The 25,059-nt window shown below is 53.0% G+C and overlaps 8 protein-coding genes across 8 annotated transcripts; 2 read left to right on the forward strand and 6 right to left on the reverse strand.

Annotated features, from left to right (window-relative positions):
- Positions 1 to 193: 193 nt before the first annotated feature.
- On the reverse strand, positions 194 to 1,366 carry BJ171DRAFT_500701 (uncharacterized protein). The gene has a single exon (XM_053110594.1). It carries the CDS (start codon positions 1,311 to 1,313, stop codon positions 444 to 446), a length of 870 nt encoding a protein of 289 aa, XP_052967607.1. The 5' UTR covers positions 1,314 to 1,366; the 3' UTR covers positions 194 to 443.
- A 459-nt stretch (positions 1,367 to 1,825) lies between these two features.
- On the reverse strand, positions 1,826 to 2,985 carry BJ171DRAFT_500705 (uncharacterized protein). The gene is made up of 2 exons (XM_053110595.1): positions 2,278 to 2,985; positions 1,826 to 2,105 (listed from the first exon to the last, which is right to left on the reverse strand). Exons 1-2 carry the CDS (start codon positions 2,856 to 2,858, stop codon positions 2,096 to 2,098), a joined length of 591 nt encoding a protein of 196 aa, XP_052967608.1. The 5' UTR covers positions 2,859 to 2,985; the 3' UTR covers positions 1,826 to 2,095.
- A 3,599-nt stretch (positions 2,986 to 6,584) lies between these two features.
- Positions 6,585 to 10,000, forward strand: BJ171DRAFT_500711 (uncharacterized protein). The gene is made up of 2 exons (XM_053110596.1): positions 6,585 to 6,805; positions 6,901 to 10,000. Exons 1-2 carry the CDS (start codon positions 6,607 to 6,609, stop codon positions 9,909 to 9,911), a joined length of 3,210 nt encoding a protein of 1,069 aa, XP_052967609.1. The 5' UTR covers positions 6,585 to 6,606; the 3' UTR covers positions 9,912 to 10,000.
- Positions 10,001 to 10,212: 212 nt separating this feature from the next.
- BJ171DRAFT_567310 (uncharacterized protein) lies at positions 10,213 to 11,343 on the reverse strand (the record flags this gene model as incomplete). Its single annotated transcript, XM_053113464.1, has 2 exons — positions 10,213 to 10,679; positions 10,776 to 11,343. The coding sequence occupies 2 exons, from the start codon at positions 11,341 to 11,343 to the stop codon at positions 10,438 to 10,440; spliced, it is 810 nt and encodes a 269-aa protein (XP_052967610.1). The 3' UTR covers positions 10,213 to 10,437.
- A 325-nt stretch (positions 11,344 to 11,668) lies between these two features.
- BJ171DRAFT_598209 (uncharacterized protein) lies at positions 11,669 to 12,900 on the forward strand. Its single transcript, XM_053114819.1, has one exon. The coding sequence runs from the start codon at positions 11,927 to 11,929 to the stop codon at positions 12,695 to 12,697; it is 771 nt and encodes a 256-aa protein (XP_052967611.1). The 5' UTR covers positions 11,669 to 11,926; the 3' UTR covers positions 12,698 to 12,900.
- Positions 12,901 to 13,249: 349 nt separating this feature from the next.
- On the reverse strand, positions 13,250 to 15,537 carry BJ171DRAFT_500714 (putative eukaryotic initiation factor 4E). The gene is made up of 5 exons (XM_053110597.1): positions 15,163 to 15,537; positions 14,732 to 14,903; positions 13,988 to 14,121; positions 13,762 to 13,848; positions 13,250 to 13,440 (listed from the first exon to the last, which is right to left on the reverse strand). Exons 1-5 carry the CDS (start codon positions 15,438 to 15,440, stop codon positions 13,410 to 13,412), a joined length of 702 nt encoding a protein of 233 aa, XP_052967612.1. The 5' UTR covers positions 15,441 to 15,537; the 3' UTR covers positions 13,250 to 13,409.
- A 204-nt stretch (positions 15,538 to 15,741) lies between these two features.
- On the reverse strand, positions 15,742 to 20,621 carry BJ171DRAFT_598211 (periplasmic binding protein-like I; the record flags this gene model as incomplete). The annotated part of the gene is made up of 18 exons (XM_053114820.1): positions 15,742 to 16,105; positions 16,239 to 16,536; positions 16,650 to 16,775; positions 16,866 to 17,031; positions 17,097 to 17,111; positions 17,250 to 17,381; positions 17,523 to 17,606; positions 17,713 to 17,954; positions 18,120 to 18,284; positions 18,431 to 18,560; positions 18,686 to 18,731; positions 18,803 to 18,847; positions 18,957 to 19,039; positions 19,171 to 19,279; positions 19,420 to 19,606; positions 19,737 to 19,764; positions 19,907 to 20,290; positions 20,595 to 20,621. The coding sequence occupies 18 exons, from the start codon at positions 20,619 to 20,621 to the stop codon at positions 15,742 to 15,744; spliced, it is 2,631 nt and encodes an 876-aa protein (XP_052967613.1).
- A 498-nt stretch (positions 20,622 to 21,119) lies between these two features.
- Positions 21,120 to 24,828, reverse strand: BJ171DRAFT_500719 (uncharacterized protein). Its single transcript, XM_053110598.1, has one exon. It carries the CDS (start codon positions 24,540 to 24,542, stop codon positions 21,309 to 21,311), a length of 3,234 nt encoding a protein of 1,077 aa, XP_052967614.1. The 5' UTR covers positions 24,543 to 24,828; the 3' UTR covers positions 21,120 to 21,308.
- Positions 24,829 to 25,059: the final 231 nt, after the last annotated feature.

Raw genomic sequence — 25,059 nt, forward strand, 5'->3', positions numbered from 1 at the left:
GGCCGTTGCCCTCGTCCTGGTCACGGAGCGATGATTCGCTCAGAACTGAAATATCTGTGATTGGGTTGGTTTTTGAAGGATGTAATCAACGATATTCGATCTTGCATCTCGGCTTTATCAGGATTCCTGTCTGGAATTTTTAGTTCATCCCACTTGAAGCGAGCATATCGACAACATTTTTGTCAATTTTCGTATGTATTCAAAGAAATTGCTGGATGACAAACATCAGGCCCTTTGCCTGGGTCAAAACCAGACCAAATACAAATATATCGTGGGACTCTGAGCAAAGGTCGCGAAAAATGCTGGATGAGTCCGAGATAACGGCACTTGTTCCATAACTGACTTCATCAGTATAAGGTTTACCGAAGTGATCACCAAGCATGGCGTGATGAAAAGGGAGCCCTTTCGAGCGCTGTTTAGACAATATTCACCAACTGAGAAAATTAATCGCGACCGGCGATCGATACCGTCGATGCTCTCTCATCTCGACTGGTTAATTTTCGGGTGAAATCCACAATAGATGCATTTTCGAGAATAACCGACGAATAAGCAGGAGGTTGATCCTCAACCCGATCCCCAACCTCGATCTCAATCTGGAGGGTGGAAGTGTTTGGAAGGTGGGTCTCGCCTGTCCTCTGACCTGTCTGGTAACCTCGGACTTCATTTGGTGATTCTTGTCCTCCCACAGTTGCACTTGACACCGCACTGTGCTTGTGCGATACGGAGCTGGCCTGATCTTCATTCAAGAAATTGACATGATTATGATTTTCTGCAGTGACTGGAGCTTCGTCATTGACAAAATATTGATTGAAGGCTTTGGCATAGTAGCGACAGGCTTCGATGAGGGGACGATCCATCTTGCAATCTTCTTCCCTGGCCTTCCGCTTGAGCTCCTCGATCTTTTTTTGGTGAGCTTGGTCCTTCACTTCTTTGACCAGAGAGATGATCTTGAGGGCTTCTTGCAACAGCTTGATCGCGCTCATCAATTCATTCCTGCTCGTGCCTTTTTCGGCATCGCTCAGAGCATCCCATTTGTCCATGAACACATGCGCCTTGTTGTATAATGCCGTGGCGATTTCTTGGATATTGCGAGTGTAGAACGACTTTTCATAAACTCTGATGGCCTCATCGTACTGCATGTTTGCATCTTCGTATTGCTTGTGGGATGCAAGCGTCTCGGCAAGATCAATATGGGCTTTGGCAATAGATGGATGGGCAACTTCTCCATGAAATTCTTTCAGCTCCTTGATGGCAAGCAAACGATTCCTGATGGCGTCGTCAGGACAATCCTGGAAAAGATCGATCGCTGCCATGCTGGAGTAAATTTCGGCCTTGTACCGCTTGTCATAGCTCTCACCAATATCTGGCTCGAGCTCTGATACGATCTTGTAAGTTTCCAAAGCCTGCTGGCGGTCGTTAAGTCTCTCCAAGGTTTTACCAAGTTTTATGTACGTCTCTGCGACATCCTGATTGTAGATTTTGTTGCCATAAACCTCCTTGAGAATACCAATTGATTCAGAATATAGGGTCTTGGCGAGCTGAAGGGACCCTTCCTTGATTGCAACATCGCCTTTGATTGCTTGAATGTGGGCAACGTATATCTTAGACTGGACGTCTCCGTTGACGCCGCAAAGCTCTTTGGCCTCATCAAGATATTCTCGAGCACGAGAATACTGATTGAGCTCATAGGTAGCTTTCGCGATATCCATCAAGGCGTCGACTTTTGTTATGATATTGGGGCTGTCACTGCCATCAAGCAGATCCAGAACGCGGGTATAACCTTCTTGCGCCCGGTGGTAGTGCCCACGAGTCAGATCCAGCCTCGAGCTCGTCAGTTCGATCTGAAAATGGAGATCTTGTGGAAGAGAATTTGGTGGAAGTTGCTTCAAATAGGCTTCGAAGTGGGAACATTTATCAAAAGAGAAACTGTTGCGTGGATCTCCAAGGAACTCGATGAGGGCTCTGCCCGTGGTCTCAAGAACGGGAAAGCCAAAAAGCTCCGGATTATCATTTGCATATGATCTTCCGATTTGCTGCTTGAGAGGATTCGCTCTACACATATCATCTTCTGTTTCATTCAACAATGCAAGTTCAATCAACCGAGGGTAGGTTTCCATCACTAAAATTGAACAGATGGAAGGCTACATGAGAGTGTGCTCGCAACAACCAGCACTGCTTTGCATCGATGTTTCAGCTCACGTACATTCGTCACCACGACCTTGTTGTTCCGAAATTGTCTTGATTAACTCGTATGGAATGTTCTCTGATCCGATGTAGCATATTGCCGAATAGAGGCAGCAAGTCGCGTGTCCAGTTGGTCCTTTGTTCATTTCGCCATCCAGCGTCATGGTGACAATTGCTCGCAACGACAGCTGAGCATCGGTTTCCCCGTGATTCCGATTCAAGACCTGGCCAAAAGCTCGCTCGAGCTCTGCCAATGGAATCGTGTTTGAATCAAAGAAGAATATGAAAGTGTGCAAAACGAGATTGTTGGAGTAAATCCTCGATATGAGATTTTTCACTTTGGCGATGGACTCTCGGGACTTGGCTTTATTGGAGAGCTTGGGGCACTGTTTCATCACGTAGTCAAACGCGATTTCTTGCGACCATGGCATAATCATCAGAGGGTCAAATGTATATCGATTGACTTTGAATTTGAACGCCTGGTTGAATGCACCTTCCGCGATCGAGGCCGCTCGCGAAGTGACAATGACATCTCCACCAAAGCCGTGTTTCCTTGACTCTCCAAACACGGAATTCAAAACGTCAATGTCGTCTCCATTGTCGAGTATCAGGAGGTAACCGCTGCTCTCAGCAAAGACCTTGGCGGCGTGCTTCTTGATTTCGCCTGCCTTCATCCCAGGAAATATTTCCTGGAGCCCAGAGAGAGCTGTTGTCTCGGTTGAGCAGTTGATCAGAAAAATCTGGCTGTACTGGGGTACTGATCCAATAGTTTCATTTTTTAGCTCGCTGAGCTCTTCGCTATCTGTATCAAGTATACCCATCATGAATCGAACAAACTGAAGGGCGAGAACGGATTTGCCGATACCACCCATTCCAGAGATAAAGGCACGACCTGTCAGTGTGATTCTCTGGAGTAGGGCGTCAAGGAGGAGGTGATCAACTCGAAGATTTGAGTCGTACTGATATTTTGAGGAGGCCTTGATTCTGTCCTCCGGTGTGGGAGGTCTAGGGGAGAGGCGATTGGAGAGAAAGCTGATCCGCTTATACATCTGGTTCGGATGAAACTTCCCCATGCTGATACTGTTCAGTCTGTCGATGGTTTCCCTGAGGGACTGAAACTGAGGCTCGTCGGGGATGGCAAATTCAAAGGGTTTGAACTCGTGGAATATTTCGCTTCCGTCTCTGTTCTCCTTCGTGGCCACAGCTAAAGGGAAAATGTGCAACCCGGGGTTGTCGTCCTTCAAGTCGAGTGCAGTCTCGAGCTCAAGTACAACACTGTCTATATATCCAGACTGGACCTTATCGATCATGGTTTGCATCGAAGCTTGGCTAAGAAGGAAAATAACGGCCCTACAATTTTCCATGGCGGAAAGGAATCGGTTTTGGATCATTTGGCCCATCTGTATACAATTCTTATCAAAGAATATTGCAGGGGGCTGGCCATGCCGGCGCTTGGCAAAGGCTGTGAGACGATCGTGAAGAAGCTTAGCAGTATCCTCGTCAGCATCAGCGCGATACGAAATGAAAATATCATGATGCAATCCGTGAACATCGCAAGAATATGGCTCCGTCTCCGTCATCTTGTTGAATGGTTTAAGAGACGTACACCCTGAGGTTGTGGCGATGGCTCGAAAGAAGAGGAACTTCGACAGGTAAATATGCAGAGCGGCGTGATCTCCTCGGTCGACGGCGACAACCCGACCCCGGAAGGTCATGTTTTGAGAGCGGCAGCACAGCGGATCGGGATCTCGGGAATGTCCAGCGTGGACCGAGATGTAAGAGTGGACTTGTGCGCCACCAGGAGCGCCACCGATTTTCTTTCTCCTTTTCATCAAATTTGACTCGAGAAGTCAATGTCATTATCGCGCATGGCGACGATTTCATGGGGCGGCCCATTTCACGAACTGTGACTGACAGACACTGGCTTACCCCCATTCTGCCCCAAACAAACGGAGAAGGGTATCTTGGGGAGTGTCAAAGCTTGGTGGCTGAGGGCGGATGGTGAGTCACATCCCGGAGTCGCCTGTGAAAACGACTTCGACCATGGGCGGGTGATCATTATCGTTGGGGCAAAAATGCAAGCCGTGGAAGCGCATGCGGCCGCGGGGGATGCTTGGCGTGACACTTTGGGTTTGACGGCCACAATTTCTGGACCCCATCCACAGGCACGTTTCCCGCGGTGGCCGTCAACCGCATGGTTCAAGGCGACGTGATACCCTCGTGCCTGCGGAGAGCAGTGGTTGCTTGGTGGTTTGGGAACCTCCGCCACCGGCAGAGGAGCCAAGACCGGCACCAGTCGATTCTTGCACTCGCGGAGCGGATGCAACGCGCCTGAGATTTGCTCGAGATATGAGCACCAAAACTCGAAATTATTTTAATGATGCTGTGCTCATGAAGCCGGGAGAGTATATTGAAGAGTCCGCTGAACATGGCCAATTGATACCGCCCGGGCGTGCCACCATAGGATAATCCACGAAATGACCCACGAATAATTTTCACTCCAGGACAAATTCATCTGGCAAGCCCAGAGCATGCGGTGGGTATTCATATGGATCCGCGAATATGATGACAGCGCATTTATATTGTAATATTGTCAATTGAAATGCCTCTTCTTTAAAAGGGTGCTCGACTTGTCATTTTTGTCACGAATCACCTCAAGGCTCTCACGATAAGACCTTGGCTACAAAGGTTTTGTTGGCGGGCCCCCTGAAAATCTTCGATACGCAAAGCAAGGTCTTGACATATCACCGTTGGATGACTCTGACTCATTTTGATCACACTGTGTGTTTCGTGATTCATGTTTATCGATTGGGTTTGATGCATTCTTTCCCGTTTTCAATTGCCAATTGTAACGTCTGAGGAGCCGCCTCTGATTGGTAATACTGTCAAATTTGGCGAGTTCACCCACTCGTGCCCCAAAATAAAATTTTGGAGGAGAGTCATGCGCCAACCAAATTCGGCCTCCGTGTGGCCACATAAAATGGAGCCGATGGGGGGGGGTTTCCACTCAAATCAGCCAGCCAAAGCTTGAAAATATAGATCTATTCGTGTCCAAGAATCCCGACTCTTCCCGACACTACTTCAGGTCGGATGGCAACTCAACAACCTTCGTCCTGCTGTTCAGTCCATGGGCTAACGCATGACATAACCTTATTTTGCCAAGAGCAAGTCGATGCGTCCATCGAACAGAAACTCGGAGCCCTTCTCGCATCAACTTGGCTCCGTCGATCGGGCGAGAGACTATCAATTTACACTCGATCCGAATGCCAGACTATCGGCGACGCCACTGGTCATGATCAAGCCCTCTCCAGTAGCTCCGGAGCTCTTCTTGTCATGGATGAGGGAGATGCTCAGACCCATGAACTTGAGCATAGCGCCAGCTTCATCGACAAACTCATCTCATCTCTGAAAGGCGACGCTCTGAAGCCTGGTTTTCCCGTTGTTGTGCTCACCCTCTCTGTTAAAGAACAAAAAATCAAACCGACTGATCCACATGGCTCTACCGAGGCCATTGCAACATATTCATTTGGAATTAAGGCTCTGGACCGCTATCCACAACTAAACAGGGGATCCGTTTACAACCTTGACCCCAAGCGAATCTACAGGCGAATTTACTTCCTTATAAGCATCTTCAAGCCCACTCTGGTCCTCGAAAAAACGACTCTCAAAATCGCGCGGTCTCTCACGTGCGACTCCGAATTCCGTATCGACGCCTGCGAGCTGGATCGAATCCTGGAACAGATCACCAAGTATGGAAGATCGATCATCTCGGGGATGGGTGGAATGGGAAAGTCGGTGTTGGCCCGTCAATTTCTCGGCTTCATGATGGGGTCTCTAGCTGTTCACAATTCCAAAGATCTTACGGATCTGAGGAAGCAAACACTTCTGGAATCTAACCATTACACTGAAGTCTACTGGATCAACTGCGCAACAGAGCTGTCTGCGTTGAATGGTCTTCAAGAAATCCTTCCAAACGCCAAGACGGATGAAATCAAAAAGCATGCCTCAGACTTCCTGGCGACCACCCGGCAGTATCTCTTGATTCTCGATAACGTCGACGACATTGGTGTGGTCGATAGCGTTTTCGAGCACTCCAGAAGCCTAGGATTTGGTGGCGATGTCATCATAACTACTCGCCTCGAGACGATCGAAGATGGAATGTTCCTGAAGGCCTTTAAGCACAATGTCTCAGGCTTCCACACAGAGCCGATTGTGCTCCGTCCGTGGTCGACAGATATAGCATATGACTTCATCCTCGATACTACCGAAAATGCGAACATCCAGGATACTGAATATGGCAACAGATTGCTCAGCATCGTACAGAGCATCCAGGGATATCCACTTGTCGTTCGGACATTTCAAATCCTCCTCAAGAACGGCGAAGTTTCCTTGAGTGAAGTCGAGACTGCGCTTCGCACAGCTATGAGCGGTACTGGGGACCAAGGAGACTCAAGGTCGCTCCATGTCATTGTATCTCTCTCGATGTCGAAGCTCATGAAACGAGGGACTCAGGGTATTGAGGCCTGCAAGCTGTTTGCGGCCACGTCGTTGCTGGGCCCCGACAACATTCCATACGGCCTAATCAAGGCCATCGCCGCAGAAATGAAGTTGACTGGTCCAGGTTCGTGTTTTGGGTGCTCAGTATCATAATTTGGTGGTTCAAGCTTCTATTATACTAAAGACCATTTCTATTTTGTGATACTCAAAACTTTGCAGCCACCGCTCTCGCAACCCTCCTTGGCCAGAGTGGACTGATTCGCTTAGGCGCTGATGACAACTACCACACTCACTCACTGATCCAACAAGTTGCGCAGCAGTTCAGCGAATCAACTCACGAGCTCGCCTTTAGCGAGGTGATAAATGCTACTGGATCGGCCATGTTGAGCTTTGAAAAAACGCTGGGACTCAAGGCACACAGTCTCTCTGAGCACTTTGAACACTATGCAGCGAAAGCAATCCCTGAGACATACTCAGCTCAAATGCACGCCGAAATTGAAAAGGCTTTGGCCATGCAATTGTCAGACAAGGCACTCTATGGTGCAGCCATTTCCGTCTTTGAACGAAATCTGCGGCGGTCAGAGATCCTCTTCGAAACAAGATTGAATCCATTGGTTGGAACCATACTCAAGGAAATGGGCGACACAATGCATGCGATGGGGCGCCTTGACCAAGCAATGGAGTGCTTGAACGAATCTCTACATATCACTATCTTGTGCTTCGGCACTCGGAACAATCCGCAAACCCCTCCCATTCTCAATAGCATCGGCGGGTTGAAGAGATCTACCGGTGACCTCTCCGATGCTCTTGAATGCTTTCAAGAGGCCGAAGATATCATGGCCAACTCTTCCACGGGTAAATGTGAGCGGATATTGGGGCAAATCGTAGGCAACATTGGCCTCGTGTCAAAATCCAAGGGACTCTTCATCCAAGCTTTTGATGAATACGAGCAGGCCACGCAGCTTGAGCAAATTGATTCCGGCAACAGCCAAAGCCTTAGTAGGGCAGTGAACCTTAATAACATGAGCCCGATTGCAAGATATCAGGGAAGATACGATGAAGCAATCAAACTTTGCCAAGATTCACTCGAAATCAAGAAGAAGATCTTCGACACTGAGGACCATCCCGGAATAGCGAAAACATACCAAAATTTGGGACTGATCATGAGAGACAAGGGCGACCTGCATGAATCCCTTCGGTACTTCACCAAATCCATAGATATATTCAAGGCTGTCTATAAAACTAATGAACATATCGACATTGCCGGAGTGTTGACGAATATTGGTGTCATCGAAAGTGAACTCGAACACCACGATTCCGCGTTTCGGCACCACCAGGAGGCATTGGATATTTTGAAGAATATCCAGGGATACCAGACCCATCCTCTCTATTTGATCATTATGCAAAATATTGCCTTGGAGATGGATTCCCAAGGTCAACTCAAAGATGCTCTCAATCGTCTGAAGGAATTGAAAGAATTACACCTTAATCTAAAGGAGAATATGAGCCAGAATGATTACGCCCGAGTGCTGTACAATATTGGGAAAGTAGCATATTCGATGGGATCGATATATGAAGCCAAGGACTACATCGCCGAAGGAATCAAAGTGACGAGCAAGATACATGGAACTCGTGTGAACCCGGATCTGGCGCTCGCCAATTGTACTATGGCGAAAATTCTCAGCGACCTGGGCGACTCCTGTCGGGGACTTCAACTCTGTCAGGAGTGCCTATCAATTTTCGAACATATATACGGAACGCGCAAGCACGCCGTGATTGCGAGGATTCTCTCAATAATGGGAGGAATCGCATCGGCAGCGTGGCAGTTTGACGACGCCGTTCAGCACTACAGAGATTCCATCGCAATCTTCGAGCATATTTCCGAAGCACAATATTCGAGTTCGATTGTCTCACTTCTCGTTGGCTTAGGGTTTGTTCTGAGCGAGCAAAAAAATTACGATCAGGCCCATTCGTGTTTTCTGAAAGCGCTCAAGATTTGCCGAGAGATTGGGGAACCACAAGGATACTTACCCACTGCAACTGTGCTCAATGGCATCGGAGTAACCCTGATAAACCGTGGTCGTCTTGACGAAGCGCAGTCAAAACTCCAAGAAGCTCTGAATGTTTGTAAGAATGTCAAAGGCGACCGGAGATTCCCTGTCATGACAGCTGCTATTCAAAACTTGGGGACAGTGGCGAGGAAACAAGACAAGCCTCAGGAGGCGCTCAAGTATTTTAGAGACGCCCAAATGATAATGAAGAGCAATGGTTTTGGAAACGCCATAACTCATTCAGCCAACCTTGAAATGATAGCGAAGATCGAGCATAAATGCGGAGACCATGAGTCAGCTTTGAGGGACTACCAAGAAGCGGTTGATATCCTGGTGAAGTTCTTCAATACAAAGTCTCATGAGAAAGTCGTCCAAGCCATGTGTAACGTCTTGTCAATTCGTGTTTACTTCAAGAACTATCGAGAATCCGACGCACTTGCTCAAGAAATCATTTCTATAATGGAAAAACTCCTTGGGTCTCGTCATCACGCGCTCATCGCACATGCTTTGATCCATCAAGGAATATCAGCAAAGGCAAATAACTCACACGAATGTGCATGGAAGTATCTCCAGGAGGGCCACGATATCCTGGTGAAGCTGAATGACGAGGAGTATATGTGCCATTTATCCGTGGCTTTGAGGGCCATGGGTGAGCTGAGCTATTCGAAACGTAATTTAAAAATGGCGTTCAAACTGTTCGAGGAAGCAATGACAACTTCTGTAAAAGCCAATGGAACAAGGAATCATATTGATTCTGTCAACATCTTGAATCTAATGGCTACCGTCGCTGACGACGAAGGATATCATGAGAAATCTACAAACCTGTATTCAGAAGCTCTACGTATCTTGAAAACTCTGGATGGAAATCATGAAAAGGAAATTGCCAGGGTGCTTTCTAACCTTGGATATTGCACACTAAAGGGAGGTGACTTTGATTTGAGCTTTCGATATTACGAACAGTCACTTGACTACTGGGAGCGTGCTTATGGAACGCGCAACACACCAGACGCTGCGGAATGCTTAAGAAGTATGGCCATGGCGAAGGCACTATCAAGAGACGAGGAAGGAGCGCAAAGGTTTACTCATCAGTTCAAGGAGATCATGCACGCAATTCAGAATGATGGGCAGACTGTCTCTGGTGAATATGTCGCACTGAGATTCCGCCGAGCTGGTATGTGAGCGCTATGTTTTCACCGGATCATCCATCTGCTAGATATTTGAAGTTCAGACAGTCTTCACAGAACGACCAATAAACTCGTTTACAGCGTGTTGAAGAGAAATGGGACACATCGTCTCATTCGGATAAACACAGCGTAGCCGGATCATGTCACACACCCAGCCTAGTGGGTCAAATCGTTTCCCTGTGTGAGCGAGATGCATGGTGTCGGTCTGCTTCATGGAGTCGGTCCATCCATGATTCCAATATCCGCGGTCGATATCTCATCGACAGAGTCCCACCACAACAGTCAAACCAGGCACTCCCGAACGTCAGCCATTGGTGTTTGCAATCAGGGCCACCAGCACTGGATCGCGACGAGCAGTTTGTCGACTCGGGATCGGAGCCAGTGGATCGATGCACGCCTCCGGTTGTCGATTTCTGCCCTTGCGCTTGACGGCCGAGATGGCGAGCCATGCACATTGGGATCCAGACCACGGATGCCGAGGCGTGGATACCGTGGTCGCTTGCAACCAGGGCAGTTTGCAATCAGGGCCACTTGCCGAGCTTCTCGAGGTGGTCGATGGCCCATGGGTGACCCTGGTCCGCGGACTTGCGGAGCCAAACGATAGCAGTGTCCATGTCCTTGGCGACCCCGCGGCCATCAAGATAGTCCACGCCGAGACAGCTCTGTCCGTACCGGTTGCCCTGGTCGGCCGACAGGCGATACCACTCTGCTGCCTTGGCAACGTCCTCAGCGGTGCCGTATCCGTTGTGATGACACACACCGACTTTCCACTGTCCATACGAGTTGCCCTGGCGTGCTGACTTGGCGAATCACTCGAATATCGTCGACTCGGCCGTCGATGGTCCGCAGCCGTGCTGACAGCACCGTGCCAGCCAGAACTGGCTGTCGCTGTGGCCGTCGTTGGCGAGCTGCTCAAAGATTGTTGCGGCCCTGTCCTTGTCTCGCTTCGTTCCGAGTCCGTTCATCAGAGCGCAAGCGGGGCACTCACCGCGGATTGTCTCTTGTCGAAAAGCATGACCCAGGGACGCAGGGACTGGGCTGACCCCCGCGGCGTCATGCGGCCGCCCCTGTGCCCAAAGGACCACCACGGCCACCCGGCCCCCTTTCTTCTTTGCTCTTCCTGGACTGTTCCACCGCCCACACATGATGTCCTTCGTGCTGCCGCCTTTCTTTTGCCGACGCATCTGCCCTCTTGTTGCCGGCCTCAGGTCGGTCCTGCGCCTTCTTCTGTGCTCGTATGCCTGCTCGGGCAGGCCTTGCGATGGCCCTGTCTCGATCTGCGTCCGTGCCCACACGCCTCCACCCTTTCCTCTTCGTGTCCCCCACGGATCGCTGTTCTCCTTCCGGCCTGCTTGTTGTTCCTTGTCCGACGACGCGAATCCGAATCCAGCCGTTCGCGGACTGTCGCAGCGCCTTCCTTCGTTCATTGCACAACCACCCCCATGCCTTGTCATGCTGTGCCGAGGTTCCTGGCGTTGCTATTTTCGGTGTGCGTGTGACCGCACCAGTCTCTCCGGTTGCGGCTTTGGGTCAGCCTCACTGCCAGATATCACTGCCAGATATCACTGCCAGATATCACTACTCGTGCACCCGTGCTCGCCATCGGCCTGCCGCCTCTGCTGCATCTGCTGCATCTGCTTCTCCTATTGCGTCCGTCACATTGCTTCTGGCCAGCTTGCTGCCTCGGCGCAACACACGCGGCCATTGCGCTATTCTCGCCGCCGCCTGTCGCCATCGTTCTGCCACCCGCCACCCGCCCTTACCGGCGCCTTCTTCGCCGTCGCGTGTGGGCTGACTATTCTCGGCCAGTCGTCCTTGTGGGCCCCAGTCGGCCGCCTTCAAGGGAGGACATGTGCTGCTGTCCCTTCGCCCCTTGGTCGCCGTCGCTCAGCAGGCCCCGGCGTATAAATCTGCGCCCTGCCTGCACCATCTTCCCAAACTCCATCCTGCTCTCCAGCATCTCATCGCAGTCCATCTACCAACTCCTCCGTCTTCGTCTCTATTCTCGCCATGCTCCTCACCAAGCTCGCCGCCCTTGCCCTCTTTGCTGGTGCCTGCGTCTCTGGCGCTGCTGTTCGCCCCAGCCACTCCCAGGAGCAGCACTCCCGCCCCACCAACGCCCCTTCGCACACTTTCTCGCACCACCCCATTCCCACCAACGTCCCCTCGCACTCCTTCTCGCATCACTCCTTCCCCACCAACCACCCCTCGTTTGCCCCTCACTCCCGCCCCACCGACTTGCCTTCGTTTGCCCCTCACTCTCGCCCTACCAACTTGCCCTCTCACTCTGAGCACGTCAAGCCCTCTGGCAAGCCCTCCGCCAAGCCCTCTGGCAAGCCCCGCAGCAAGCGCGCTGTCAAGCCTTCTCACTCTGCTCATGTCAAGCCTTCTCACTCTGCTCATGTCAAGCCTTCCCACTCTGAGCATGTCAAGCCCTCCCACTCCGCTCATGTCAAGCCCTCTGGCAAGCCCCACAGCAAGCGCGCTGTCAAGCCTTCTCACTCTGCTCATGTCAAGCCTTCTCACTCTGCTCATGTCAAGCCTTCCCACTCTGAGCATGTCAAGCCCTCCCACTCTGAGCATGTCAAGCCCTCCCACTCCGAGCATGTCAAGCCCTCTGGCAAGCCCCACAGCAAGCGCGCTGTTCAGCCTTCTCACTCTGCTCATGTCAAGCCTTCTCACTCTGCTCATGTCAAGCCTTCCCACTCCGAGCACACCAAGCCTTCCCACTCCGAGCACACCAAGCCCACCCACAGTGTTCACCCCAAGCCCCAGCACTAAGCTGGCCGTTTCCCGAGCCCTGAGTGAAACAGATAGTGACCAAATTGTGCTTTCTGATTTGCGATTGAATCAAATGCTGGACGCTTGATCATCCCCCTCCCCACTATTGCTGTAAACCCGGTCGACACAAATATAGGCGCCATCCCCACTCTTATTCTAGAGTAATCGGTGGCTCCTGATATTGTCCCTCTTTCTATTGATCCAATATATGATTCCAATGTGACCTCACGCGCTATACCTGTTCAGAAAAATATGGAACATTGTCTCATTTCAATCAAGCATGCAGTCCGTCATAGTCGACATTCAACAGTGGAAGACCGTGGGTCGCCCTCCAGTCTCTACAATCACCTGCACACAGCGATTACGCCATGCCCCACATTGGCATCGTCATTGTTGTTGCCATCAGCCAGCCAACACATAGCGCCTTAGTCTCGAGAATGACGCCTCTGCGTCCAAAGCATTCGCGGAGCCACGGACGACCGATCCGATCCGATCCGCTATACCTGCCATCTATCCTGGTGAGGTTACCCATTTCGTATTGTGAACAGAGTTGCCACACAACTGCTCCGGCTCAAGCTTCCTCAGCCACCGACCCGAGCAATACCGGAGCAATACCCGACCATTTGCACTTCCTTCTGCGAGTTCCAAGTGCAGTACGGATAACCGTTTATGTATTCATGCCCTTTCGACACCACGCGGCTTCTCAGCAACTTCACACTGTGTACAAATCGTCGTTCGCGAAACTAGAGCCAGGGATCCCCAGAAACACGGCGAGGCCGGTCCAAAGTTGAGCACCGGCGAGTGCGGGTCAAGTGGCAACACACGAGACGCACCCGGGAATGGAAGGTGGAGAATAGTGAGCTACCGCAATCACAATGGCACCAATACCGAGACCCACGCATGTGCGAACAGGCATGCGGCTACAGGATAGGCCAGTTTAGCCTCGCCGAGCGCAGCGAAACAGGCGCCACAACGACTCGACGGGATCCAATACGACCCGCGTTCGCCCAGCTCCGATATGGCATCTCCTCTCCTCTTCTTCCCCCGCCACCGTCATCACTGACCTCGAGTTTTTGGCAGCAGCATCGGCATGGGCCTGGAATCCAATGCGGACGTTCTCAGGCAGCTCCAAAACACGCTTCAGCTGGCGGCTGGAAATCAAAGGAAAGACGCAATTTCAGCTTTGATGAGCGCACAATGTCGCCAAAAAAAAGACCCGCCGACGCCCGGACAGCGGACAGCCCACTGGCACAATCCTCCACGCGCGGTCCCACAGCATTTTCCCCTTACCCTGATCGCTCGCAAGCATCCTTTTCGTTGGTTGCCGTCCACAGTGCGATACGGTCTTGTTGTCGGCGGATCGAGATGACGACGCCGTTGACTTGGTCATAATCGGGCAACATGGCTCCGACACAGAGCAGCATCTGCAGAGACCAGTGCAAAGGCAAAGACGGCGTAAGACTTGAGGCGGCCATCGCGCAAGTGCACACAAAGCCTCAGAACACAGCGATCGTAAGCGATCGTTGCAGAAATGGACCGATCTTGCTCCGATAAAGCGGTGCGTGGGTTGGTGCGCCTCCTGATCGATGGCTGCTTCGTGCCTCGCGATGGGTCTCTGAATCCATGTTGCTGCAGATATGTGCCGTTGCAATACACGACGCTGAAATATGCCTCTCGGAATCGCATTCAATATGCACCACATGCATCGATCGATGGATCAGCGCCAAAGTCGATCTGTGGACATCAAGGACCTGATGTCCGGCTCATGTGCAGGACTCCAATCCAACCGCCATTCGTATTCCGCATTGCTTGTCACGTATCCAGTTGCTGGCAGATATCTTGACCAAGAGATCAGAATCGAAATTGTGCGGGCGAGGGAGGTCGACGGGTTGATCTTGATCCAAGTGCCCAAAGCCCTCGAGGGCGGCCTCGACCGACAGTCATCGAAGGAGCGAGGAGAGATGGACGGACGGAAGGAGCCGACCATATGGGAGGGAGGAGGGTTATAATCCTCTAGGATGCGGGGGCACTCACAGTGTTGAGCCACTTTGTGTCCAGATCTTCGTCCTTCTTTCGGATGGTGCAGACCCACTTGCCGCCTTGCTCGTTCGCGGGATCTTCCCAGGTGGGCTGGATGCCCTCCTTGAAGAGGTGGTAGTCTGAGCCGGGCGCAGTTTGAGAGGGCTTGATGATGTTGTTGAAGACACTGCAGGGATCGATGATAACGAGCAAAGGTGAGCCGAAGGTGGAGGAAGGGAGACGGGAGCCAAGCGGTCGGATCTGCTTGGTGCATGGCGCCGTTGCATGAGTCTTCATGGATCCAGCCCGATTAAACCGAAAGATGAGACCCGGGACGGCACCGGTGCAGCGTGCGCCTGCCACGAATCACAGGACCTCCTCCCCCATCGATCTTCCCAGCGAATCCACACATTCGTCGACCGGGGATCTCCATGACGAGCACGCACCCCCAAAAGTCCTCAACGGTCTCGAACGTGATGATCTTCTTGAGGTTCTGATTCCAGTTGTTTTGGTTGGCCTTTCGCTGCGAGTTCAGGTACCACAGCGTCCATCGGGACTGGAGCGGGTGCTTGACTGTGAAGTTGACGGGGTCCTCGAAGACGGTGACGAGAGCGGCTTCCTCCTCGGCGACCTGCTGGTCGGTGCTGTCGTCCTGGATCTGCTGCTGCTCCTCCTCGACGTTCTGCGGGTCTTCGTCGTGGTCGATATCTTTGGAGTGGGGCATGCTGTGCGGCGGCTGTGGGTTTCGGTCGTGGATCGAAGGAGGCGGGGGGAGGGAAGGCGATCGGCCGGTGGTCCGAGAGGATGATGGCGAGAGCAATCGAGAGGCGAGGCAAAAAAAAGTCGCACTCCCAGACCAGCGAGAACCGAGGACGCGGGCGAGGGCCGGAGCGAGGCCAGAGCGAGAGGGGAGGGACTGTGGCTTGGGCCGCCTCTGCGCCACGGCGCCAGCCCCTGGGCATTCCCACGCCTCGCCGGCCACACTCGACATGCACGTCCCTGGGGCTACCGCTGCGGACGGGTGTCTACGACATGTCCGTCTGCTGTGTATTCTTGCGACGACGCATCCATGCCTTGACAGCCCACACCGCCGTCTCAAACACAGGCGGGATCGCCAACATAAACGCTTGGAAGCCATACAGCCCAAACGACGAGTTCTGGATCATAACGTTGTCCGAGAACGACATGGCGGTGATCCCCACCAGATAGATGTGCAGGCGGATATGGCTTTCGCGGGTCTTGAGCGATCGCGTTCCGGTATGGGCAACCACACAGATACACAGTCCAATCACGAGTGTGTCGGGTGGAAGGACCCGGAAGGTGTTGGTACTGTATCCAGAGGCCATGATGACTAAGAGCGAAAGGCAGGCAAAGTTGACGGGGACGGATCTGGAGAATGGTGATCGACGGTCAGTAGACAGGCACTATCGTGGTTCGGGAGGCACAATCCATGACCATGCTCCCGGATGGTTGACTCAGCAGCGGCCCAGCATCCCCGCGCGCTCGCTGTCTGGGCACGTACAAGTAGGCCTTGCTTCTTTCGTACCGCTCCCGTAAAACTTGGTCTGTGACGGATGCTCGATCGTCTGTCGTGGTTCGAGATCGCCGAAGGACGGTCCAGCACCAAACAGGAAGAGCAAAGACCACGACCAGCTCCACCAACGATGCCAGCACCAGCAGTGGTATGTGCTCCTCCGAGCCACACTTAATACTTGGGTAGTTGAGCAGATACACTCCAGTGAAGAGCCTCTCGCAGTTCATGGTATCGATGGATATGTACACCAGAGGAACGTAAAACGCCTGTATGAACGTGAAGAGTCCTTGATGTGTCCACCGCCATCCGGGCATCGGGTGGTGAGCGCAGGTCGGCCTCTGGGGCGGCGGCATTCGTGAGTGCCCGAGAACAAAGGAAAACTCGATCCAAGCAACGTACCACAGACGAAATTTCTCTCGATATGCTCAATAGCAGGCTTCTTTGCGGAGCTTCGAGGCTTATCCATGATCTTGTAGCGCCTCTTCAGAACACCGACACCCACCCATGCCACGAAATACTCAACCACTACAGCAGCATCCGGCATCGGAATGAACACTACCATCAGCACCGACGACATGACTCAGGTGCCGGGCAAGTCGATCTGCGACCACTCACATATAATGGCGATCCAGCCGTACTTGGCATAGATCGATCCCATAGGGCCCGTCCAGAATGGACACGGCAGCGACTTGTTGATGTTGTAGAACCCATTGATGTCAAAGAAAAGCACCGCCTGAAGAAATCCCTTGATAGAAGTCGAATACACCATAAAGGTGGACAGCTGTCGAAAGATGTATTGGTTATATGCTTTGGCACAACGTGACATGTTGTGCTTGTTTCACTCACCTGGTAATACCATATCTGCAGGATCGTATCCGCATGAGTCGTCGTCAGTGGAAACTCGCATGTGGATTGCATCGACTGATTCAACTGCGATGAGGTCCACCCAGCAGATGCGAAATATTTTTGTGTGCTATCACAGCCATTGGGCCAGCTTACCAACGGTATTACAACGTTTGTCGATTTCAGTGGACAGAGCAAACAGCCCAGGGCGATGACCATCCCATAGATCAGGAACAAAATTACGACTCCAGCATTGGCTCTGGAGCAAGCTATGCACCCGCTGCCCCACTGGCATCGACAGTGTCAATAGAATGGATGTGAAATGAGCACGAATCAATAGGCGGTCGGCTGCTCATCACGAGCGTCTGTGACTGACAGACGAATGGTTTATGATCGAGAATGCGCTCATTTCAGTCCAGATCCACATACCATTGCATAGCCATCGCGGCAAACTCTGCACATGGCGCCCGTCGTGGATGCGCTGCACGGGTTGGACGAAGTGCAGCGGCCAGTCTTGTATGCCAAGGTTGCGGCAGGTTTTGGATCATGAACCAGAAAGCCGCGGTCAGGGGCACGGGAATAAATAGCGGTGTAGTATCGACGCCAGCGCTGTACATACCGGGCAGCAGTCGCTCGTCAGGCACTGCCGGAAGGTCGGAGTAGTCGTATTGCCGAGGCTCCAGTCTTCCCAATAACCTGCACGAGCAGTCACATTGCTGCCGCCATCGCAATATGCTCCAGTAGGGCAGGGTCGACATAGATCGTCGCCGTTGAGATTATACGTCCCGATAGCACAGACGACACACACAAGCGAGCCTTGCGGACCTGTGCTTGCTCCACTGCCGACCGGGCACGAGATTGCTGAGGTGTAAAAGTTTGATACCAACGAGTGAGCGTACGACACTGCAGTTCAGAGTCCAGAGATTTGGCGCTGAAGCGACACGAGAGGGAGGGCAATCGTCCCTCCTCAAGATTGCTCATCGAGCCCCCCTGGAGTATCCTGTGCTCACTCCGCTGATGACATACACGTAATTCGATCGGACGGCACCACCGAGGTGGACCCTGGCCATTCGATGTTTTGATAGAGGTATGTGAAGCTGTTGGTGGCGGTGTAGTATATCGCGAAGATGGATATGTTTCCGCCGTCATGAACATTGTAAAAGTAATAATTCCTGAATGCATCGCCGTATGCTGGATATATACGCAAACAATGACGGCCAATGTTACAAAGGACACCTGCGGACGTTTCGCTCTGAGCCGTCATCATGGGCCCCCATATCGTGTGGTGCATGTGGTGCGCCGGCCGCTGGCTTGGAAACACTGCACCCACGCCTCACCGTTCATGACCACGTTTCCAGACTCGGTATTCATGTCGGGAAATGCGAATGTGCTGGGTATTTCATAGTATGGAACCAGCTCGTTGTTGGCCAAGGCAGTCAAGGTCAAGTTTGGGTTGGATTTTAGAAGCTGGAGTCGCATCAACAAGGGTTGATATTACGTGAGTCTGGCTGGCATTCGCTGCTCCGTCCACAAGAGATATCAGCCCGAGAGTTGGTATTTGGTCGTGGCGAGCAAACACACTGGTACGGTACCCGATCAAAGCCATAAGCCAAAAACTCAAAGCAGTTGAGCTTGTATCTAAGATAGTAATCGAGCGGAGGGGTTATGCGCTGCCACCCTGTGACTGAATATGTGCAAAGCCAACATACATGGACGACGCGACCGGGTAGACTCCGAGCGATATTGAAGGGTACCTATCCATTGGCAGGGGCGGTGTTGCGGATGTATGAGTCCACGAACGATATGGCTTCATAATCATGAAAACAGGGTCCAGCTGTGAAATGCACATGCGCGGATACATACTTTGAAACATTGGCGCTCAGCCACTCAGTCACGAGCGATTGATACAGCGGATTCTGATCATACTCTTCAATCGGATAGTACATCTAAATGTTTCCACCATATTGATAGTATCGAATCAACACCGCGCTGTAAACACCATCCGACTCCGTCATGCGGATATCGTAGCTATCCAAGTTCCGATCAGCGCCACGTCGGTGTTTGGGATGCAACTTACAATGGCTCCGTCCGAGGTGCTGCCGGGTGGCGACCCAGCCCCATGCTGAGTCCAGAACATTCCATCAGAGCCTATCCATGAGTAGCCCTCTGCAAAGATGCCGTTGTCTCTGTATGCTCATGTCGGTCAGAAACTCGCGAGCGATCCGGAGCACCCAATCCCTTCCAAGAGCCGCATTGCAAAATCCAATGGCTGCGTCCTCCTCGGACGTTGCCTGTGGTCTCTTTGGCGCTGGTTGGACGGACTTACATGAGGCTTGGCAAAAGAACGGCCCAGTCATCGCTGTATCCTCCAAAAAAGAATATCGTCATCCCTGACGATGCAAACACCGATGCGATTGTGTCGGCTGTTTCGGGAAGATTTGCCTGGGCGTAGGTCAGCTCGACCTTGATGGTGATGTTGTTTTGAGCACACTCGGTAGCGATGCTGCTTAGAACTACCAAAGTGGAGGGCAAGGTGGGTTTGCTCTGTGTGAGAGACACATAGCTGCTTTTCGGGGGCTCGTGAGGGCTTTTGCACACGGATGCATTACTCCGTGCACCCAAGTGCAATGAACAAATACATACGCGAGCTGCCGTACGAATCTGTCACGGTCTTGATCGTGGAGGAAGCCAAGGCCGTCGTGAGTGAGCGAAGTGGACACAGTCTCGGCTGATCGGACGCGCATGCACGATGCATTGAAGATCGGGTTGCTTTTTCCTCACGGTTGTGCTCCAGCGAACACAGCGATACTCACCAGCACCCCAATCTGTGACCATCCGTGTTGCTTCATAAATTGAACCACGCCGACAACCGGAAATACATCGGGCGATATCATCCGGAAAAAGTATGGATACTTGACCTTGTTGCTGAGATCGTTGCTCGACGAGCAGCATGAGCACATCGGAATGCCAAAGGCCGCATCCGCAACAGCCGCGGCTGAGGACATGAAGCTGAAATCGGGTCCGATGAAAGCGTTGGCGGCGTTGCTGGTGCCAAGCCGCATCACAGTCGAGATCGGATCCCGGGTGTTGAGCCTCATATCAACCATATCGAGTTCAATGTATGCGCCTGGAAGGAGGCTCGGGTCGTAGTCGTTGTTGTACTGATCGGCTCGAAAGCGGAGCACGTCGTTCATCATCTGACACCTATTATACGCGATGTTTCGTAGCAACAGGACCGGTGTGAGCCAGCGAACGCATCACACGGGACGCAGCAACGGAAGTGGTTGTGCATATCAGCATGCACAATAGTATAGAGCCACATAGATGGCCACTCAAGTCTCTGGATGATCGCGAGCCAGGCCACACGTTATGAACCTTCTCGGTGCCCACGTTCAGTGGAAGGGGCAGGTCATAAGCATGCTCCAGTTGGTAGCAAACGGAGGCAATGTTTCAGACCACACCGTCGCTAATCTTCGTTCGCATCGCGCCTCAGGCTCCTACCATTCGGGCATGTCTGTGGTTGGACATAGCTGGATGAAACGAATTGGAACAGTTCGATTCGGATTCAGGCCGCTGACGAGCGCGGCGAGCAGCAGCATCCCCGCCAACATCCTTGCGAGCGCTGCACAGCCAAGTCTCCAGTTGCTTAGCATCATTTCGTGTTTGAATTCAGTAGAATTCCAGTGAAAGAGTCCACCAAAGAGATGGCTTGGGCGCAGCGCGGCACCAGATCGAGAGCGAGCCAGGAAAATACCCGGTGTCTCGGACACCAGCCAGTCAATCACGACTGGACGAGGAGCACTCGCTGCCGCTCTTTGCTCTCTGGCCTCAATCAGATGGCATTCGGGCGCTGCAGTCGAGCCGCTGTCACCCAAATTCCATTCCTGGAATGCCGAATGTGAAAGCGCAAATATCCATTGGCGGTGATCGGCTTGCCCACTGCAAGCACGATTTGGCTTGGTGCATACTTTGGGCCGCTTCGTCGACTCGCACTACGGCAGAGCAAGCAATGGACACTCTTGTCGGTGGCTTTGGCAGAATATGTATTCATGAACCAGAAACGGTGACAGTCAGCAGAGGTCGTGTCGTGTACCCCTTTCATACAGAACACAGTGTCAGCCTGATACAAGCGAGCCGAACATATCCCCTGCATATTGGTGGATGCGGAAGCGCTGGACGGACCCTTATGGCTCGGCTGCATTCCCGGGCCTCTGGCTACTTTGCCAGATTCCAAAACTTGAGCAGCTCGTTCCGATGGTCCAGCTTGGCGCGCGTGCGGAGGATCCGGTTCACCTCCTCGACCAAGTGCATCTGGGCCTCGAGTGACTCGCCCTTTAGGCTGCGGATCCCCGTTGTGCCGATGGCAAGCAGTTCGTCGTACATATCGAGCCAGCTGAGCAGCTTGAAGTACCGATGCCACAGATCCACCGTCACCGGACCAAGCACCGACACATATCGTCCGCGGATCACCGACTCCCAGTACGTCGAGAGGGCACTTCCAGAGCGGAACTGCAGACCCAGGATCTCCATCATGTAGTCATAGTCGAGCTTGATGTCGGTGTGGCCGTAGGGCGGCTGGAACAGGGTCTGATAGTACTTGTTTTTGCTGATGAACAGGTTCCAGACCTTCAGGACAAGCTCGGCATCCTTGTTCTCTTCGGAGATGGCAAAGTCATAGAGGCGAAGCAGAGGCTCGTGGTACCACCGGTAGCGAATGCGGTTGCAGCGCGAGAGTCGCACGACACGGTGTAGGAACCGGAAGGACGACTCAGAGTACAACCCATCGCCGTTGATGATGGGCTGGATAATGGATTGCACCACGACATCAAAGAAATAGACCACCGTTTCGCGGTGGAAGCCGTGCGGAGTCCGAAGCAGATCGTGGTAGATCTGATAGAGGGCCTTGTAGTTTTTCTCGCGGGCCGCGCTGTCAAGCATCCTTCGATAGATCTGAGGCGTGGGATAGCGTTGGCACTGGCGAATGCGTTGGTAGACGAAAAATTGCGCAAGAAAGTCACGAGGGTCGCTCGAGAGGTCGCCGATCAGCTTGGCGAAGAGGGCGATGGAGGGCTTCCATCCGTCGTGCACCATCAGGTCGAGAAGGCGGCACATTTCATCCGTGTCGCCCGTCTGGTGTCTGCTCATGATCATGGCCTTGTATGCGTGGTAGCCGATGCGCCGACCATTGGCTTCCAAGGCCCTGAAGACCTCAAAGACCCGGTCGTACTGCTGCTGGCGACAGTGGTACACCATCAGCAGCTCCTGCGCTTTTTGGCTTTTCTTTTGGTTCTCGGGGAGTCGCGACATGAGCTCCGAGTGGATCGACCGTTGCTGCTGCAGTTGCTTGCGGCTGAGCTTGTCGTATCGGCCGAGCTTTGTCAAGAAGTTTTCATACGTTGTTCGGGTGGGGACAATGTCAAGATTGAACATTAGCTCCAGCAGAGAGAAGGCGTTTTCAAAGTCGTTGTTATCAAGGCGATCGGCAATCATGACGTCCAAGACCGACGAGGACGGCTCGATATTGCTCCGGGCCATCTCATTGATCCATCCGAGCGCACGGGCCTGGCGCTTGAAATGCAGAGCGCCCTGAATGAGATTGGCGAATGTAGTGGCTGTCGGCACGATTCCGTCTTGAAGCAGCGACTGATAAAGGCTCTCTACAGTCTTGAAGCGCCCGCATTTTGCATAGGCGTGCAGCAGCACATGGTAAATATCAGCGTCAAACTTGACTCCGCGGTCGCGCATCTCATCGCAAATGTGCCCGATCTTATCAAGCTGGCGGTTCCGAGCATACACGGCCAAGATGCTCGAGTATGTGAACCGATCGGGTATGTGGCCGCGACTATCGATTTCCTGGATCACAGCCTTGGCTCGCGGAAGATCGCGCAGATAGGCAAAGCACCGCATCATCGTTGCGTAGATCTCGAGCGTCGGCGAGAGCCCCTTGGCGATCATCTGGTTGTAGAGGTACATGGCAAGTCCCGTCTTGCTATTGAAGCGACACCATCGCAAGATGGCAGCATAGGCATCGAGCATAGATGCGTCAGAGCTCGAGCTATCGGAGATGGTATTGTCGGCACCGGAAGGGCCGGCGGTGATGACCGAATCGGGGGGGACATTGTTCGCGGCCCCTACACTTGCATCATCGGCCGCCACAGAACTCAGGTCCTCGGTATCCACAGAGGCGACATTCGCAGCGGCGACCCTGGGGGCGCGCACACTGTGATCGAGGCGAGCCAAACGCCGGAAGAGTTTGTACGGCTGGCTCTGCAATGGCGCTCGGCGATTGTAGGCGTTAATGAGGATGACGGTGCCTTGTATCAGCAGCCTCCGGTCTGTCGAGGTGCGCCACAGATCTTCCAGCACGGCTTCGGCATTCTTGAAGCGCGATTTGGCGGTGTACATACGGATCGACTCGAGGAAGAACTTTGGGTTGCGCTCGACCCACGCCCACGGCGGTACGCTGGAATACGCTTCTTCAGCCTGGGCGTGGAGATTCTTGAGAGACAACCGAGTGTCTTGAGTAGACATCAGCGCCACAACGGCCTGGGACGTCACCGGAACTGCATTCATAGCAATCCAGTGCCACAGTTGCAGAACCTTGGCGGCATTGCGCTCGAAGATGCAGGCGCGAAAAAGTCGGTCGGACACAGACCGATCGATAACGTGGCCCGTGTCCAGCAAGCGAGAGAGATAGTCGTAGCCGGCATCAAAGTGGCCGAGGGTTGCAAAGGCACCCATCAGAATGCGCTGGGCGGGAATCTGTACAAAGAGCTGGCTCTCGGGGTGGCTCTGCTCCCAACTTGAGTGAACGGCGATGATCTGGCGGTGGTCGTAGCGTCGCTCGCAGAGTCGGAGAAAGTAGAAGACCTGGCGCTCGGTGAGCGGTAACTTTTGGGCATGCAGGAACTTGGCGTAGCCGTAGATCCGATCCGATCCGAGGCCCTGACCTTGGGCCTCATACAGCCGCTCAAACAAGAGCCCAAGCAAATGCTTGTCCTTGACACGATATTCAAGGATGTGCTTCGATTGCATGAGCAGCCCAGCGACATGGACAAGCTGCTCAGTTGAGCACTCCTCCAGACACCTATGCAGCCATGCGTCGAGCGTGCGAGTGTCGGGAAGATCGATCGATCTCTCCGGCAGGGGGTGAGCCAGAAGCGTTCCGAGCGACAAGTATGAGGACGGCTCATCCGCAACCGCAGTTACCGGCAGTGTTGCAGGGTCGATCCTCTCGAAGAGCGGATACGGCTGAAAGTTGCCGCCGCTAAATGGAAGTGGCGGAGGTGTCCTTGGTACTCTGGCAGTGCGGTTGTTGATATCGAATGGCATGCGCGGCCGTGGCCCCAGCAGCCCAACAGGCCTGATGCGGGCGGTCCTGGAGAAATAGATCAGCGGCCGATTGGAGGGCCGACGAGACAGAGCAAAAGATCGTGTGCTCTGCCGCATCGACGGCCAGCATCGACGTCGGCTCCGACCATGTGTCTGCAGAGACAAAGGCGGAGGAACATCCTGGAGACAGACGCCTGGATTGCCCGACGAATACGATCTCGACGGCGTCTGGCGAGGGTGCGGGTGGAATCGACGGGCTGCTATCAGCGACTGCCTCGAGATACTGCTTGATTGAAAAAACGTCTTGATAGAAAACGGGAGACGATCGGACAAGTGTGCTGAGTGTATGGAGTGCGTCGAGTGCGTCGAATGTGTCAAGGGCGTCGAGTGCGTCGAATGTGTCAAGGGCGTCGAATGTATCGAGCGTATCGAGACCGAAGCTGTCAACCGGGGTGGGCTGCGTGGTGCGTTCCATAGCGATCTGGGATCGATGCAATGCAGAGGATGCGGTGAAGGCAGATGGTGCCTTGTTGCGGCAGCAGGAATCATTGAGTTGTCGTCGGCGATGGGGCTTTGCGAGCGATGCTTCTGAAACGGGATCGAAAGTGGGCAGAGTCGCTGTGGAGACATGCAC

Source organism: Polychytrium aggregatum (genome assembly GCF_025602895.1).
Source record: "Polychytrium aggregatum strain JEL109 chromosome Unknown BJ171scaffold_14, whole genome shotgun sequence".
In the NCBI taxonomy this organism is placed as follows: Eukaryota; Fungi; Chytridiomycota; class Chytridiomycetes; order Polychytriales; genus Polychytrium; species Polychytrium aggregatum.